The following is a 19627-nucleotide window of genomic DNA, read 5'->3' as shown; positions in this document are numbered from 1 at the left end:
TTTGTTTGTTTATTTTGAGAGAGAGAATCTCAAGCAGACTCTGTCCTGTCAGTGCAGTGACCACACACCGTGAGATCACAACCTGATCTGAAATCAAGAGCCAGATGCTTAACCAACTGAGCCACCCAGGCGCCCCTAAACTATTACACTATCTTGTCAATTCCATTTATGTATTAAATTTTTCTGCATGATTTATGTATAATAAGGCAGAATTTTCTTTTTTCTCTAACAGTATATACATATATCTATATGTCTAATTAAACATGGACACTTTTCTTTTAATGTTAGATTAAAAATCCGTAGCTCAGTTATCACATAAAGTACATGACATGAGATCACTGTATCTAAATTCAGACATTAAATATCAGGTATATCCTCAATGTGAACACTGGATGGTGCTATTTTCTTATTTTAGAAAGTTGAGAAATTAGTGATTATATTAAAACAACCGAAATTTTTGTACAATAGTATTACATGGTAATATTTGTTACTAATCTATATAAGTGTTTAAGAGCTGAGGAATTTAACGTAAAAGCAAAATGAACAGTTTCTGTTGCTATTATTCTAAAATTCTAATTATTTGACATTATAGGATCCTTAACCCCTTTTGTCTCAGGAATAGAGTGCTTTCTTTACGAGAAAATTTTGTTTAGGAGATTAAATCATTGAACTTTGGATCAGAAATTAAAATGGGTTATTTTATAATGTTCCATTGTGAATTCAAAAGTCTTTGTTGGGGCGCCCGGGTGGCTTAGTCGGTTAAGCGTCCGACTTTCGCTCAGGTCATGATCTCGCGGTTCGTGGGTTCGAGCCCCACGTCGGGCTCTGTGCTGACTGCCGGCTCAGAGCTCGGAGCCTGTTTCAGAGTCTGTGACTCCCTCTCTCTCTGACCCTCCCCTGCTCACGCTGTCTCTCTCTCTCCTAGAAATAAATAAAACATTAAAAAAAAAAGTCTTTGTTATTTCCAAAATGTTGTTATCTAATATTTACAAGTTTTTCTACAGATACCGGTGGTAATAAGAAAAATAAAACTAAACAGAGGTAACAGAGAAGGACTCAAATAACATAACCGCTAAGTGGAAATCTTAAATGAGGGCTGGTCAAACTTAGCAGATACCAAATGACTTTATAATGTAAAATAAAGGTTAACAATTATTTAAGAGTAATTTGATACTTATTCCTCCTTTCATTTTGTATAGGTTTTTGTGAGTTGCAATTTTTGTGGCAAGTCGATCTCCTACAGCTGTTCAACTGTGCCTCATCAGGGCAGAGGTTTTAGTCAGTACGGTGTCAGCGGTTCACCAACAAAATCTAAAGTCACGAGCTGCCCTGGTTGTCGGAAACCCCTTCCTCGATGTGCGCTTTGCCTCATTAATATGGGAACACCTGTTTCTAGCTGTCCTGGTATGACATAATTCTATAATTTTCTGAACTGAAATCATTCCTGTATAATTGATTTAATGTTGTAAATAGAAGACATACTAGGTTGATTTTATATTGTTTCTAAGAGCAAGCCGCTTTGCTGGCTTAAAGGTTTTGTATTTCCTGTAATTTATAAAATCTATACATTAAAATTATAACCTGTATTCATGATATCACAAGTAATCTCACAAATGCTGGCCAATTTAAAGTTCATGAAAAGGGTTTAACTGTTAAGTAACCTGTAATTATACTATTTTCTTATCACTTTTTCTAAGAGTTCCCTCCAATTTTATGTTTAAAAGTCAGTGTGCCCTCATTTATTAGCAAGTACCTTGTACTCATAAAGAGCTTTTCTTAGTCCCAAAGCACTTTCACATTCTCTCTTACATAATCTTCAAAGTCTACCTGTGAAATACATAGAGAAAGTGTTAGTCTAGAAGTCAGATCCCTTTACTTCCAGGTTTTGCCGCTGCTTCTGCTGGATATGTCAGCTAACTAGTAAATATATATATTTTTTAATGGTTAGAAATATTAGGATTATTGTTGACTGCTTATAGTAAACATATAGAAAAAATTTTTGAAAACGGTAGATAATTGAATATTATGTGTCCAGTGGCAAGAAATATTCTAGCTATTTTTGTAGCTTGAAAATTATACTATGGCAAAAATTTTAATGAAAAACATTTGAGTATTTAGCACACTGATATAATCAAGTACTGGATATGGTGTCAGAATGCCTGTTTTATTCTTCCTCTGTGACAGCCTGGGACATTGAGACTTATTTTATCCTTCTTTCATATAAGGTGTTAGATGGAGATCCTTTCTAGTTATGAAATTTTATAATTTGACTGTGCAGTTGGTTCATGTAAATAGTTCATTTGTTACATTAACATCTGTGAAAGAGATTTTCTGGTATCATTGGCTGAGTAATTATTTTTCAAGTTTGATGCCTTTAAGCAAATAAAGGCAATTTGTAATATTTTCAAATTTATATATTAGTTCTAATTGAAATTTCAATCAAGGATTTTCATTTTATATATTGCATGTTGATCATTTTTATGGTCCCAACACTAGTAAATAGAAAATAGTTTGAACTAAAAATCTACAGTGAAAGAACAAGGAGGCAAAATATTGCATAAAGAAGTTCTATATGAACTGGAATACATAAAAATAATTAAATTTGGTACATCTTTCACACCATTACCTCAGGAAGCCATAATGGCCTGAGTGCTATTATTTTTTGCTAGATATTTGCTTTTCAATCTTTTTTATTTTTGATATAGGTAAGAAAGGATAAAATCAGCTTTCTAAAATTTGAAGGAAACTCAAAACATTTTACTGTCTCTGATATGGAGACTTAATTTAATAAATATTCAACACTCAGGTTTATAAAATCTTAACATTTTTCCATATTTGCATCAAAAATGTTTTTCTTATTTTGCTTCAGTAATTTTTTTTTATATAATATATTTTTGAACACTTGCTAAGATAAGGCTGTATGTTGAGCTCAATCAAAGATCCTCATGGAGTTTACAGTGTACAATAAGCATGGATAAAATAAGAAATGGTATGTTTAAGAAAAGAAATAATGGTCCAGAATCCCTTATCTATCATTCCAAAACCTCTAAAAAGATCTGAAATCCAAAGTTTTACACTATACAGACAAACAAAAGAACCTGTTCAGAACTGACAGAAGGCTGTTAGGGTCTTTGATTACAGGATGCTGCCTCAGACTTTCCTTGAGTTGTTATATAGTATTTGCTCACTATTTTCCTAAAATCCCAAGTTTTCTGTATTCTGAAACACATTTAGCTTTCCGGGTTGAATAAGGAATATTGTATAAAGAAAGCGTTATACTTCCATTTGAAGGACATTTAGAAAACTTCACAAAGAATATGCCATTTAAGGTGGTCCTTTAAAAAAAAGTTTGAGAGATTTAAATATGTGAAAATTTTAGAGAGACCTTCCCAGGTTGTAGACAAAGAGTCAAAAGCATAAGCAAGGGTAAAGAGATTAGTAAGTGTTAGCACTGAGAGTATATGGGAACTAGCAGTTGCATCTGGATGACCAGGGCCTCTGAAGTAGACTAATAGGAAATAGTGAGGGCAAATTAGGGAAACCTGGTCTTTAAAGGATTGCTCAGCTGAGTTAATTAACAAAATACAGCTGATCTTTGAACAGCATGGTGGGGGGTTAGTGGAGTCAACCTCCAAATAGTCAAAAATCCAGGGATAACTCTTGGCTCCCCCAAAACTGAACGACTAGTAGCTTACTGTTCACTGGAAGCCTTACAGAAAAGATAAATAGTCGGTTAACACATATTGTATGCTTTGTGTATTATATACTGTATTCTTACAGTATATGTTAGGAAAATAAAATGTTAAAAAACTCATAAGGAAGAGAAAATATATTTACCATACTGTAAAACAAATCCACATGTAAGCAGATCCATATAGTTGAAACTCATGTTTTTCAAGGGTCAGCTATAATAAGCATATTCTTTTTTTAGTATGTAAAATCAGAAGACTCTGGGTTCCAAAATAAGACAGTGCTTAATAGAAATGCTAGCTGAAGGTAGTTTAAAGATTGAGATATACACATTCCCCTGTTGCTTTACCTACAGTTAGAGATATCCATCCATCATGCTTTGGGTCTGTAGCACTTATCTTTGTAATTCACTATGAATATTTTAAAAGTTACAACTATTTGATCTTTTTTGAGTATAGTTGACACACCCGTTACGTAAGTTTCAGGTAGGTGTACAGTTTAGTGATGTGACAAGTTTATATGTTATATACTATGTTCACCACAAGTGTAGCTACCATCTTTCCTGTTACCTCACTATTACAGTATCATTGACCGTATTCCTTATATGTTCTGCCTTTATTCTTGTAACTTAACCATTTCATTACTGGAGGCCTGTATCTCCCTCTCCCCTTCCCATTTTGCCCAACCTTTCCCATCCTTCCCTCTGGCAACCATCAGCTTTATTCTCTGTATTTATATGTCTAATTCTGCTTTCTTTTTTAAGAATTTTTAAAAAATTTATTTACTTTGGGAGAGAGTACCAGCAGGGGAGGGGCAGAGAGAGAGAAGGAAAGAATCCCAAGCAGGCTTTACAGGCTTTACAGGGTCAGTGCAGAGAGAGAGAGAGAGAGAGAGAGAGAGAGAGAGGAGAGAGAGAGAGAGGAGAGAGAGAGAGGAGAGAGAAAGAGGGAGAGGGAGAGAATCCCAAGCAGGCTGTACAGGGTCAGTGCAGAGCCTATGTGGGGCTCGAACTCATTAAACTTGTGAGATCATGACCTGAGCCTAAATCCAGAGTCAGATACTTAACTGAGCCACCTAGGTTCCCTGATTCTGCTTTTGTTTGTTTATTCATGTTTTTTAGATTCCATTTATAAGTGGAGTTGTATGGTATTTGTCTTTCTCAGTCTGACTTGTTTCACTTAGCCTGATACCCTGTAGGTCCATCCATGTTGTCTCAAGTGGCACAGTCTCATAATTTTTTATGGCTTATAGCTTTGTAATATTCCATTATATATGTATACCACATTTTCCTTATCCGTTTGTCTATTGATGGACCCTTAGGTTGCTTCTGTGTCTTGGCTATCGTAAATAATCCTGCAATAAACATAGGAGTGCATGTATCTTTTTGAGTTAGTGTTTTCATTTTCTCTGGGTAAATTCCCAATGTTGGAATTACTGAATGATAGAGTACTTCTATTTTTAGTTTCTTGAGGAACCTCCATATTGTGTTCCCCAGTGGCTGTACTATTTGCATTCCCACCAACAGTGTATGAGGGTTTTCTTTTCTCTACATCCTCACCAGCACTTATTTTTATATTTTTGATTCTAGCCATTCTGACAAGGGTCAGATCTCATTGTGGTTTTGACTTCCATTTCCCTGGTCTTTTCATATGTCTGTGAGCCATTTGTATGTCTTCTCTGGACAAACATCTGTTTGGATTCTCTGCTTATTTTTTTAATAGGACTCTGTTTTCTGGTTCAGTTATATAAGTTTCTGATAAAGGGTTATTAATCCTTTATCAGATACATCGTTTGCTAAAGCTATTTGATCTTTAAGAAGCCTTTTCACATGGCATTGAGGTAGACCTTAATAATTTCAGCTTCATCAGAGGAACATAAAGAGTGAGCTGTTCTGGATTCAGTCTGCTTTCTGTGTCTTAGAAGTTACAAAAACAAAGTGAAAGTTACTAATGAACTATACACAATATAAAATAGTTTATCTTTAAAAGGTCTATATTAAAAAAATAAAGGTCTGTATTTTATTTTTGTCTTCTCCCTTTTCATTGTTAATCATTTTTATGAAGCTTTTAGGAAGAATTTCAGTGTATTTACATCTTAATTCTTCAATCCACCTATATATCCTTTCATCTTAATATCAGTAAGCAAAAACAGATGGATATTTTAAAAAACTATTTGTAAGACTATCTCTTTGGTCATTAAAGTGTGACCAGCAATAGTCTAGGTAAAATTATGAACACAGCATCATGTGTTATTAGGTACACGGTTGCTCAGTTAAACTTAATTCTTACTCATTTTTTTTCTATTCTTGCCTCTAATTATATATAATCTTAAAATATTTTAATTTGATCTGTTTTAGAATGAAAAAAATTTAAGGTGGCCAGAATTAATCGAATGAGCATTTTTTGAGTACTAAAAGTTATGTAAATGTGTGTATGAAAATATACATGTATAAATATGCATGTGTAATAAAACATTTTTTAATTTTTTTTTGTGAACTGTAACACAATTAGTACATATATCATGTACCGTAATAAATCAAACATCGGTGAAGCCTCTAGCCTGCTTCAGATAACACTGTCTATACCACTGCCTTTGCTCATTATTGCCTGCCTAATCCTACCTCTTTCCTCTTCCCCAGATGTAAGTGCTGCCCTAAGTTGTGTGTTATTTGGTTTCTTGCTTATCTGTATGGTTCTATCACATGTTTCGTTTTGTCTGTGTTTTAAATTCCGTATGAGTGAATCTTCTGGAATATATCCTTTGACTTACCTTTTTTTGTCAACATTGGTTTTCTTTTTTTACTTTTAATTATGTTAATGAATATACCTGTAATCTTCACATTTTGTTAATATTTGGTATTCCATTCATGACTCCAACACAGTTTTTCCACTCTATTATTGATGGATACTTTGGTTGTTTCTGGATTTTTACTATTACACACAATACTGTTATGAACATTACTGCATACGACTCCTTTGTGCATGTACATAAGTTTCTCTAGTGTATGTATCTAGAAGTAGAATTGCTAATTAATACTGTTTGCTAATGTTTTCCTTTGGATTTTTATGTCTATTCAGGAGAGAGATTGACCTATAATCTTCCTTTCATACATTATCTTTGCTTCTTTTAGCAAAGTTATACCAGCATCAGGAAGTACATTGGGAAATTTTCTCTTTTCCTATTCTTTGGAAGAGTTTGTATAGATGCAAATTACCTGTTCATTTAGGTTTTAGTAGAACTCACCTGTAAACTGGGCTTGGTATTTTCTCTGGGAAGATTTTAAACTGACTATTTTTTGAAGGTTGTTAATTCAGATTGCTTCTTAGTGGGTTTGATAATTTATATTTTTTCCTTTTTTTGACTATTAAAAATGTAAGGAAACTTCCGTTATTCAATAGTGTTTTCAGTCTAAACTAGATTGTAGCATTAAAGTAGCTATTTCAGTATTATATATGATTTGTATTTTAACCTAGTTATAGAAATACCTTTTAAGTTAAAGCTTTGAATAAAATCTTGTGATATAGTTAATGAAGATGATTTTCTTTGACCCATAGGAGGATCCAAATCAGATGAAAAAGTAGACTTGAGCAAGGATAAAAAATTAGCTCAATTTAACAACTGGTTCACATGGTGTCACAATTGCAGGCATGGTGGACATGCTGGTCATATGCTTAGTTGGTTCAGGTAATCAGCACATTTCTTCTTTAATAGGCTTGGAGTTAGAGGAGATAGAGCAGATGGCCTTTTAAGTAGTTCAGGTTTATATAGCCGAAGGATAAATTTCTTTTCACTGTCACTGGAGTTAACAAAGATGGTGTCAGCATTTCTATCATTAGATATCCTATGTAATCTGAAACTATAAAATTAAGACTTATGTAAGATAGTTTAAATATTATGTATGGGTTAAATGTTTGAATTTAGAGAGATGCTACATTTACAGTTTTTTACAACTAAATATCCAACCATAGTGTGTAATTGAAATTAGAAATTAAATGATGGAGTATACATATCAAACTACTGTATCAGTTACCTTCTAAATAAACTTGTTATATAGTAAGTATGCCCTTGATCCACTGGACACTCAAGCCATGCTTAACTTCTGCTTTAAATAGTGCCAGTGGCCCTTTCTCATCATTGCTATAACTTTTATACCCAGTTTGTCACATTGGCTTTAATTAAAACTCTGAGTACATCCCTGTCAACTTCATAACTGTAAATCAGGTATCTTATATATTTAAAAGGTAAAGCTATTCACTTTTCAATAACTTTCTTCCCAGTTCAGCTTGTCATTTGTTTTTTATTTAATTCTTTGGGTTTTAATTCCTGTATTTTTTCAAATGTCATTTTGAAAATTGTATTCTACATACAGATAGGTAATACAGATAAATGTATGTATGTATATGCTTAACTTAGATTTTTAATTGTTACTTGACCTATTTTTTTTAGGGACCATGCAGAGTGTCCCGTTTCTGCATGCACATGTAAATGTATGCAGTTGGATACAACAGGAAATCTGGTACCTGCAGAGACTGTCCAGCCATAAAATGTTATCACCTAAAGAGAAACCTTCAAGTGTGGAGCTTTCTAATAGATGTCCTTCATAGCTCAAAAACGTACCTCAGAACAAGTCACTCATGACTTTCCTGTAATGGGAAAATAAATCATTCTATCAAATCAGCAATTTGATGTTTGAGTGATTTTGATGTGCTTCACAGAGACAAATGCTGCTCAGGTGAACAGAGTGTGGGCATGAATTCTGTTCAGTAGGTTGAAAAAGTTCATTGTGGAAGAGTTTTATAGGGTTTGTCAAAATTATGAACACTTTGCAAGCAGAGTTTTTGGAATAACCCAAGAACAGACCATGAACCTGTATCTTCTATGCTGAAATTAGGTATCTTTTCAGTAAGATCTGTGTATCTTTTAAAGTAGATTAAAAGGACCAATTTTTACCTTTAGAATTGGAGAGCCCTTACTTCACAGTGGAGAATAAATTTTATCAAGGTATGTTGGTATATATGTTTTAAGGAGTCTATTCCTTCATACACTTTCATTTCAAGATAAGAAATCTTTTGCCACAGATCATTATTGTCTTCCTAAGAAAAGCCAAAATTGAGACTGTGTCTTACAACTTTATCTCATCTGAAGAGAAAAATATGTACCATTTCAGGGGATCATGTTGTGAAATTTTAAGTTTTTTAGCCTTTTGTTTTTGAGTGTTCTCATTTGTCTTCAAAGATTCTCTCCCTTCTAATTCATCATTTTATGCCCATAATCTGTAAGCATTTTACTGAACACTAAGTCTATGCAAGATTATATGTGACCAACCACTCAGTTTCCCCTACTTCAGTATGTCTCACTGTCATATTCCCTCCTATTTTGCAATGCCCTGTTGTTTCTAAGGTTGTGGAGAGCAGAGTCACTTTGGAAATAATTATACTTTAAATGTAAGTTTCTAAAAAGTATATTTGGGCAAATTCAGGAACTTTCTTTAAAAATTTTATTCTTTCCCTTTTCATAGTTAGATATCTGGGAGAGAAATAACAAAGGATTTGTAGCATGCATCTCTGTTATCTGACATATGCAGAGTATCAAATTGAATTTCATAGTTGAAGTTCTATTCATAGATAAAGTAAGCATAAAAATTATTGTATAGATTTTGGAGAAAAATATCTTAAGCTAAAGAATTTTCAGAGCTTTCGTGCTAGCAATTATACTTGGTAGAATTACTATTTATTATATTAGTTTGAGGTGTGACCTAAATACTGAACAAAAGTGGATTCAATTTAGTTTTTACTTTGAGATCTGGTACAAAAGACCCTTTTTAGGGAAAACATTGTATATCTGTTGCATATCTACTGTAAACATCTCACCTAGATGACAGTCTTTTAAACTGAAAGAATTTTTTTTTACAAAGATTTCTATAAAGGGGACTTTTTCCAGTCTTCTTTTAAGTAAATCTTCCTGACTTTATTTTACTTAAATATAACCTTTATCTTTACCTTCAAAATCACTTCAGTTGAAGTGTTCTTTTCAAATTTACTATGCCAAGTCAACTTTAAGTAATGTCAAACTATCATAATACATTTTCATTTCTCCTTAACTAAAGTTTGATAGAATTATTGAATTTATATTTATAATAGGGTTATACCTAAAATATTTATAATTTTGGGAAATACAACATAATAAAACAAAATCTAGTATATAAATAATCTGCTTGTAATCAGATGGGATGACATTTTTAAGATTCTCTATGCCTGTGTCAGTCTCCTGATATTTTCCCTGAAGCCCAGATATTCATGTCTATTATATTTGTTGTGCATTTCAGTGTATATGGACCATGAAAATAGATTCAAATTATTTTTCCATTTTTATTACTAGTCCCTGTATTTGGGATTATAAACTCAAGGTATTTTACTTAAACATGTTCAATAGAAGTGTTTAATAAAAATGTTTTTATTACTTTTTAAAAAATTGAATAAATTTGGGTTGAAGTCAGCATGTCTAATTGAGAATTTATCTTTGACTCCTTTACAAATAATCCAATAAAATAATATTCATACTTACTTTGATGACAAATTTGATACCTAATCTTAGAAGTAACATTTTTAAGGCTCTTTTTCAGTTTAATTTGCTTTCCAGGATGGTTATTCTTTAAAACGGTATATTTTAAAAGTGCCCTTCCATTGTCGTTGGTAAGTATTAGAGTTAGAAGAAATATAATTCTGAATGTAATTATATGGCCAAATTTAATTTCAGCTACTCATTTGACTGCAAATATTAAAGGTATTGGCTTTGAAATTTAGATATAATCCTAGCCCCAGTATAGTGGCCAAATGACTTGCCCTTGTCTCAATCTCCTCTTATGTTAAAAGGTACAGAAATACTTCATAGGGTGGTTAGGAGTGATAAAATAAACATGAAGTACTGTATTCCTGTCACATACTAAGTGCTCTATAAAAGGTAGTGATTAAAAGTTATTGTTACTTTCATCTTTATTGGTTACTCCTCTATCTTACTTTTTAATTGAATATGGTATAATTTAAACAAAGTATGGTGTTACTCTAAGGACTAAAAATTTCCCAAGAGCTTATTTTCTGAAATCTGGATAAATTATGACTTGCTTTTGAGGTAGGACTTACCTACGTCTGTTTATAATGTATTTAGAATAATACTTTTGCTTTTTGAAGAAATCCTTCAAACAACCATCTAGGAGTTTGATGTGACACAGGGGTAAACCCAAGGATTGAAATTAAATTTTTGGTACATGTGGATAGCTGACTGGTAATTCTTGAAAATTTGGGGTTTTTGTATCCATATTCAACTCGTAAATCGTGGTCTTGAAATGGAACATATCCAGCTTTATCTCTGTGTAATTTTTGTGTAATGTATTTTCTTCTATTTCATTGCACTTACATATTCATTTCAGTTAAAATGTCGGGGTGGGTAGTGGTAATAAAAGTATACTGTGAGGTTTTTTCCTCCCTTGGGATAGCTGTAATTAAATGAGTTGGGAACTAATTAGTCGTCCATGTCAAATATCTGCTCAGAGGCATCACAGGTAGGAGAGATGTGATAGGTGTTAGTTCAGCATCCTTAGCTTGTACTTGCAATTCACACGGCCATGACGGAGATGGGGCTACCCGACAGTTGATCTCCTCTCTGCTACTCCAAATCTTTCCATTACATCATCTGCCTGTTTTCCCTCTTGCCTGAAAATCTTGTAGGTTATTTGGCTGATATACAAAGCAGCATTTTACAAAAATATTTTGATAAACTTTTAATTTTTCCTGAGTATGGAGACCGAAGGAAAGCTTCCCAGATGTTTTTAAAAGTTAATGTAATCCAGAGATCAAATAACATGGATTACTAAAACAAAAGAACTGATTTCCCTTAGGAATATACAAGATAAATTCATAATAAGTAAAGTGAATATCAAGTCCAACAGTATATTAATAAGAATAATAGTTACTATAATGGGGCGCCTGGGTGGCTTAGTCGGTTAAGCGTCCGACTTTCGCTTAGGTCATGATCTCGCGGTGTGTGGGTTCGAGCCCCGCGTCAGGCTCTGTGCTGACTGCCAGCTCAGAGCCTGGAGCCTGTTTCAGTCTGTGACTCCCTCTCTCTGACGCTCCCCTGCTCACGCTGTCTCGCTCTCTCTCTCTCTCTCTCTCCTAGAAATAAATAAAACATTTTTAAAAAATTAAAAAAAAATAATAGTTACTATTGGTACTTATTATGTGCCATGTTCCATGCACGTCATCCTATTTGATCTACACAGTAGCCCTGTGAGGCAGGTATACTATTACTGCTCCCATTCTGTACCTGAGGTAGTTGAGGTAAAGGGACATGATGTCACTGTACTAGGTTACACAGCTAGTAAATAGCAGAACCATGATTGAGGTACCGGTAATCTGACTTCCTGGTCCGTACTTTTAATTACTATTTTATACTTCTATGTACTACTGTATGAGCTGTATATAAGAAATCCACTATGACGAAGAAAGGTTTTATTTAATATTAATACATCAAAACACAAAAAAATGTTAATAGGTCATTCAATGTAAAGGGCATTTGATAAAATTCAAAAATTTATTCCCAGTTTGTTTTTTAGATTTAGTGATTATCATGCAAAGGAAGTGTTTTTCCTCCATTGTTTCCCTTCTGTTTTACTATCTGTCTCAAACAGCTGGCATCATGCCTAGCGGAGAAATACTGAAATCCTTCCCTTTTATGGACAGGAATAAAATAAGGATCCTGATGTTACCACTGGTTTTGCACATAGCAGTGCAGAAGAGGAAAGCACAAGGAGGCACACCTTGGTTTTTTTCCAAGTCCTTAAAGTTTGGTGTGGCAAAAATGCCATAAATAGTTAAAAGGCAAGCAAACTGATAAACTACAACATGCATGACAAATACCCTTAATTCATAAGGAATATTCTCAAACTCCTAAAGACCCAACTAATAGATAATATTGATCAAGAACTTGTATAGGCAAAATAAATTACAGTGGCCAATAAGTAGAAATAAATGTTGAATCAGAAACTAATGCTAATTAAAACAATAGGATACTGCTCACCTGCCTGCATAGATTAAAAAGAATAATGTGCATTTTCATGGATGTGGGAAAGGAACATTCTCAGATAACAGTTTGTAAGAGGATATATCAGTACAAGTGTTCTTGGCAAGTGAGCAATATGTATCAAAAGCCTTAAGGTTTACACCCTTCGACATAGTAAATATCGAATATATGGGAGTATTTCTAAGGGATAGTTTAGATAAGGGCACAAAGATGTATGTTTTGAGGAAGTGGTTCATTACAGTATTGTTTATAATGAAAACTTAAAAAACTAATAAAACTAAGAGTAAAGAAGTTGTTATGTCCAGTGGAATACTAACAAACTATTCAAATAGTATATATTTTTTATTGACAAAGGAAGATTCATGAGATATTAGTGAAGGGAAAGGCAAGTTATAGTATGTATAGCATATAAATATATTTGCACAGAACACGAATATTTACAAAAGTTTTAACCATGTTCATTACTGAAGAGTGGGATTTTAAGTGACAGTTTTCTTCTTACTTACCTGTATTTTCTAGTTTTTCTATAATAATGATAAATGCACAAATAATGTGCATATCACACACACATTACTGCCTTTTGTAAAAGTTACCCTTGATGTGGTATCTTGTTATGGTAGTGAACAATCAAGTATGGGGAATTATTCTGAGAGGTGAAGAAAGCTGCTACAAGATATCATGAAAATTAGTACTGAAAGCATTCTTTTAGATTTCATATTTTACAATAATATATCGAAATAACACAAAGATGTTGATTTTTCTCTTAATTTTACCTCTCCTATCATGTTTGAAAATAGTGCATTTTGCCCTCCAGTTAGCACATTGGGAAACAGATCCGTAAAATATTTCTGATTTCCCTGAGGTTAGTGGTACATAATTAATGACTTTATTTCAGTATTTTCTCTCCTAGGTCTTTCTCATGAGGTTTCCTAACTCCTCTGTTTTGGCTGTGGGCCTGTGGCAGGAAACTGGCCCTTTATGTTCTGTGTGTGCCTCGGTGTACTGGACACTGTTACAGGTTGTGATTTCAAAGGGCTGAGCAGCACCGTGAGTTGCCTTGGAGGAGCTGGTGTCTAATGGAAAATGGTAGACAGAGCATAATTTTCGGCAGACTCAAATCTATTCGGGTTAATATTTATTGTTGCTGTGAGGTATCATTTTAGCATCTCATGTCTTCCTACAGGCCCCCCCCCCCAAAAAAAGGTCAATTTATTTTGTTTTCCAGTTTTAGACTTTCAAAATTGTCTTCTAATTAGAAGTAATTTAATGAAGTAGAGTTGGTCTGTACCATTTTTCAAAAATGTAGTTTTCATACTGATCTATTAACTGTCCAGTGTTTTGAAATGCTTTGCTAAAAACAGCTTTAAGATTAAAATTATAGAGAAGAATAAAACAAGGATCTTGTTGTTTGTGCCTATTTTGCACATAGCTGTGCAGAAGAGGAAAACAGAAGGAAGCACCCCAAGTCTGTGAAGTTTGGTGATGTATGTAAGTTATGTAATGTCAGAAGTCACAGCAATAATAATTTGGTACATGTGATCTTTCATCATTCAATTTATGAAAAGCATGTTGCCTTAACATAAGTTCATAACTGGAAATTCAGATGTAGGAATCTAAGTAGTTGGGCCGTTAAAATATAAAGTCATAATGACAAAGTAGTCTGGAGCATTTGAAGAAATGAATGTCTTAGAAACTTGAAATAGGCATTTGTGTAAGAATTCATGCAAACTGTAGGTCTTACATCTTTTTATTTAAAGAATAGCTAAATTCTTAGCTATTATTTATATAGCTCCATTTACATATACAAACGTGGGGGCTGGTGGTGTACATGGGTGTATATGCAAAGAATCTGGAGTTTGAAATAGCAAATGTCAGAAATCATGCTTACTCAGATTTATATCACATCTCAGCCACATATTTTGCTGATGACAGTTTAAGAAGTTGCACTATTAAACATGGTGAAACTATCTTTTTAGTAGCAAGTAATTTGATAACCGTCTCATAGTAAAAATATGAATGGTGCAAATTCTTGTACTACATATAATTAGTTATGTCAAAAATTTATTTTCTTGGGATCCCTGGGTGGCTCAGTCAGTTAAGCGTCCAATTTTGGCTTAGGTTATGATCTCACAGTTCCTGAGTTTGAGCCTAGTGTCGGGCTCCATGCTCATAGCTCAGAGCCTGGACCCTGCTTCAGATTCTGTGTCTCCCTCCCTCACTGCCCTTCCCCCACTTGTGTGTGTGCTCTCTCTCTCTCTCTCTTAAAAAATAAACATTAAAAAACTGATTTTTTTCTATCAGTGTGGAAATTTGTATTCTGCATTAAGCGGGTATACTTAATATTTGTTAGTTAAACAATGGGTATGTATCTTTATAATAAATGTTCCCCAAATAGGTGAAGATGTATATTAATGGAGCAAAACATTCAGCAACTTGATAGATGTGCGAGAAGTAGGTCTTGGAAAAGTAATACATTTTCTCTTCTTAAATCTTATCTTTCCCTTCCATTCTTCAAAAATGGTATGTGACTCTTAGAACAAATTGACTCTTTTTTTAATTAGATTTTTGAAATACATGAAATCCCCTTTGGAAAAGTGAGTATGACTCAGTGAATGCTGAGATCCTGATGTCTCCTAAAAAAGAATACTCCTCCAGGCAGGGAACATTATTTTCCACTGGAAGGATTAGACACAAATTGGAGATTTCTGGGGGCAGATCCTTGAGGTCATTTGCTACAACTATTGTTTTGGTAACATCAATCACCTAACTTAGAGAACAAATACTTTTTAAAGTCTGTTTTATTGAATTCTGTTATCTCTGTTTCAGAAACTGTTATAACAGTTATAGAATATGTTCCTTCTGGGGACCTGAGAAATTAAAATCATATATCATCCTTGCTGATAAAACACATCCTATGGGGAAAAAATTAGCCAAGAAGTTACTCAGTACCTTTCCTGGTTTGCCTCTTGTACTTCTTTATTCTTTTAGAGTTCTTTCCCAATATGTGGAATTCTACAGATTTCTAAATAACTTCAAATATCTCATGCTAGATTTTGAGTGGTGTATAGTTTCTCAAGCAGAGATATCTGAGCAGTGAAAATGAATTCTCATAGAACAAAATTGCCAAGCATATGTGATGGAAATGTAGGGAAAAAGAGCATAACTTTAATCTTCAAAGAAGCTTAAAAATAGCTCCACTGTTATTATGCATGAGGTCTGACAATTGACATTTCTCATTTTGGCAGCATTCACCCACAGCCCCGTATCAGCAACTGAACACATTCATCTCTGGGATAAATGATTAATGAGCTGCCTATCATCTCCACTTCTTTTGTACCAAGTGGCAGAGGCTTCAGTTGATCATATTGCAGCCGTCAGCATCATTATTGAAATTGATTCTGCCACTAGAAGGTTGTGCTTGGACAATTGATTAGCATTTAAATAAAAGACTTAAGTTATGGCATTAAAAATAACACAAAATCATCCCTTCTGAGTCACTCTGTCACACCTGCTAAGGTTGTTTTGCTTTGTTTTTGCTTATCAAACTAACATCATAGACCCTTAGTTGGAGAAAGGAAACATGGTAGACAGCAAAATTCAGTTCTTATTTTGAGTGGAACCCACTAAGATTTCCAAACTTCCCATTCTGTTTATTAATCACTGTCACATTGTATGAAATGTAAACTTACAAAATTGTGCAACTTGCATGCAGTGGTGAGCAATGAATGAATTTGCCAAATTACTGATGTTAGAGAAAAAGTAAAAGGGTAGAGTTAAGACATTTTTGAGAGGCCTTTTGAATTAATCAGAAAGGAGAGAAGTTGAAGGATCTAGACTGACAAATGATACTCTGATACAGTGAAATGAAACATTTTTCAGCAAGTAGATGTGAGAATGAAGAGAAAAAACCATCATCATTTAGATGTCTTGGTGACATGGGCTGCATGTCTAAAACAGATGGCAGAGAGTAATGGTCAGCACAGGCCTACCAAAAAGCGACAGACTGCAGTTTGGGTAAAGTGTGATATACCCAAGGAAAAGGACTTGATACTGTAGGAGCTCAGGAAATGTTAATGGAGTTTTAGTTACTCCTCTTCCCTCCCTCATTTCTTAAGAAATGGCAAGAAAACTTAATCTGGCTGCTGGAGTGGGGACAAACCCATGTATTTCAGTGACAGGAAAAAATATCATGTGATAAAGATAATTTGATTGTACCTCACAGTGTCCAGGGCATAGTCTTTTCGTGCATGGAGTGATTTCTATAAAGGTACATGGTTAGACTGACATTAGGTACCTTGTGGAATCAATTATTAGTGCCAGCAGTACTGTTCATCATACAAGGGAATCCCAAGACTCGTGTTGTAAAATTGGAACATTATTCTCACATAAAAATGTCCTGAGGAGGGAGTTGGATGTTGGTCAGATTGGTGGACTGATGGGTGTGAGGGTGAATGGAACTTTTACATGACATGTTCTTCCAGCATATGACACTCTTTTGTACATTCCCCTCATTTATTCCCATTGTTTCCTGTCTCTGCTTTCTTCTGAATTTCGTAAGACCAACTGTTTAATCTACCTCAAAATTAAGACAGCTACCTGAACTATGTTTGTCACCCAGTCAAAACACATGCACATTTTCTTCGGAGTTAAGACTGGTTATACAGAGAAACAGAGCCATCACCGCCCTTTCTCAGTCCAGCTCCTTCTGCTCTATACTTAAGATTCTTTCCAGATTTTAGAAGTTAGGCTGTTGGTGATGGTATTGTGAGTTTCAGTCTTTTTCTGGTTTATGTATATTTTAAGAAGCTAGCAAAGGCTGCTTTGAGGACTAAGTAGAGGACATTTTTACCCAAAAATGGTTGATGTAGATAACTGAGACCCATGTTTGTCATTTTGGTTTGGTTTTTTAATTTTTTTATTCAACTATAATTAATATGTGTTACATTAGTTTCAGGTGTACAATATAGTGATTCGATAATTCTATACATTACTCAGTGCTCATCATGATAAGTGTACTCTTAATCTCCTTTGTCTATTTCCCCCACCTCCTCTCTGTCAACCACCAGTTTATTCTCTGTATTTAAGAGTCTTTGCTTTGTCTGTCTCATTTTTTTCTTTGTTTTTTTTTTCTTAAATTCCACATATGACTGAAATCATATCATATTTGTCTTTCTCTGCTTGACTTATTTCGCTTAGCATAATATCCTCTAGGTTCATCCACGTTGCGGCAAATGACAAGATTTCATTTTTGATGATTGAATAATATTCCTGTGTGTGTGTGTGTGTGTGTGCATGTGCATGTGTGTGCACACCCGTCTGTGTGTACCACATCTTTATGCATTCATCTATCAATAAACACTTGGGTTCTTTCCATATCTTGGCTATTGTAAATAATGCTGCAGTAAACATAAGGGTGAGATATCTTTTCAAATTAATGTTTTTATTTTCTTTAGGTAAATGCCTACTGGTATAATTACTAAAGCATATAGTAATTCTGTTTTTAATTTTTTGAAGAACCTGTTTTCCACAGTGGCTGCACCAATTTGCATTCCCACAAACAGCGTACAGTTCTCCACATCCTTGCTATTACTTGTTATTTGTTGTGTTTCTTTATTTTAGTCATTCTGAAAGCTGCAAAGTGATATTGTTGTTTTAATTTGCATTTCCCTGATGATTAGTGATGTTGAGCATCTTTTTATGTGTCTGTTCACCTATTGTATATGTCTTCTTTGAATAAATGTCTATTCAAGTCCTCTGCCCATTTTTAATTTGATTGGGTTATTTTTTGCGTGTGTATTGAGTTGTGTAAGTTCTTTATATATTTTGTATATTTACTCCTTATTGGATATATCATTTGCAAACATCTCCTATTCAGTAGGTTGCATTTTTGTTTTGTTGGTGGTTTCCTTTGTGGTGCAAAAGCTTTTTATTTTGGTGTAGTCCCAGTAGTTTAATTTTGCTTTTGTTTCCTTTGCCAGAGGAGACATCTCTAGAAAAATGCTTTTATGGTTGAAGTCAAAGAAATTACTGCTGATGTTTTCTTCCAAGACTTTTATGGTTTCAGGTCTCACATTTAGGTCTTTAATCCACTTTGAGTTTAATTTTGTGTGTGGTGTAAGAAAGTGGTCCAGTTTCATTCTTTTGCACGTAGCTGTCCAGTTTTCCCAACACATTTGTTGAAGAAACTGTCTTTTTCCCATTGTATATTCTTGCCTCCTTTGTTATAGATTAATTGACCATAAAAGCATAGGTTTACTTCTGGACTTTCTATTCTGTTCTGTTGATCTATGTGTCTGTTTTTCTGCCAGCACCAAACTGTTTTGGTTATTACGGCTTTGAAGTAAATCTTGAAATCTGGGATTGTGATGCCTCTAGCTTTGTCCTTCTTTCCCAAGAGTGCTTAGGTAAGTCGTGTGGTTAGGGATAGCAGAATGCCTCGTTCCCTGTTTTGAGGATAACTCCATATACTGATGAGCCAAAGTGACCAAACATGGCTGATTTGTTTAGAATAAATCTTACTGAAAATTTTACCTCTCGTTTACCTGAGGGCTAACTATTCAGAAACAAATCTCTACTGTGAAGACGTTTTCATTTAACTTTTCAGTAAGGAATTTGCTCACATGATTCAGATACTTTATTTCACCCTCATCCGCTATCTTTGAGTTTCCCCCATCCTATTCCTACCCTCGTGGAATTAGAAACAATTTAGAGAGGCAGACAAGAGATTCTAGGAAAGTCTGAGAGCACACTCAAGGTCCTCTCATTTCCAGTGATGCTGGTGGGATTGTTGTGTTCTGGGAGGAAAGGCATTTCAGAGTTCTGACTGGGAAGCTCCAGCCAGGAAGTTTTAATATGTATC

At 34.2% G+C, this 19627-nt stretch overlaps 1 protein-coding gene across 1 annotated transcript in view; it reads left to right on the top strand.

The window, feature by feature from the left end:
- MIOS (meiosis regulator for oocyte development) overlaps window positions 1–8367 on the top strand; it is a 50375-nt gene extending 42008 nt beyond the window's left edge. Inside the window, exons 9-11 of the mRNA XM_077765350.1 lie at window positions 1200–1404; window positions 7245–7374; window positions 8137–8367. Coding sequence (XP_077621476.1) covers window positions 1200–1404; window positions 7245–7374; window positions 8137–8233 — 432 coding nt within the window. The 3' untranslated portion in view covers window positions 8234–8367. The remainder of the gene's footprint in view (window positions 1–1199; window positions 1405–7244; window positions 7375–8136) is intronic.
- The last annotated feature ends 11260 nt before the right edge of the window (window positions 8368–19627 follow it).

Source organism: Crocuta crocuta, unplaced genomic scaffold, assembly GCF_008692635.1.
Source record: "Crocuta crocuta isolate KB4526 unplaced genomic scaffold, BGI_CrCroc_1.0 scaffold14, whole genome shotgun sequence".
NCBI lineage: Eukaryota > Metazoa > Chordata > Mammalia > Carnivora > Hyaenidae > Crocuta > Crocuta crocuta.
This window is presented reverse-complemented; position numbering and strand designations above follow the sequence as displayed.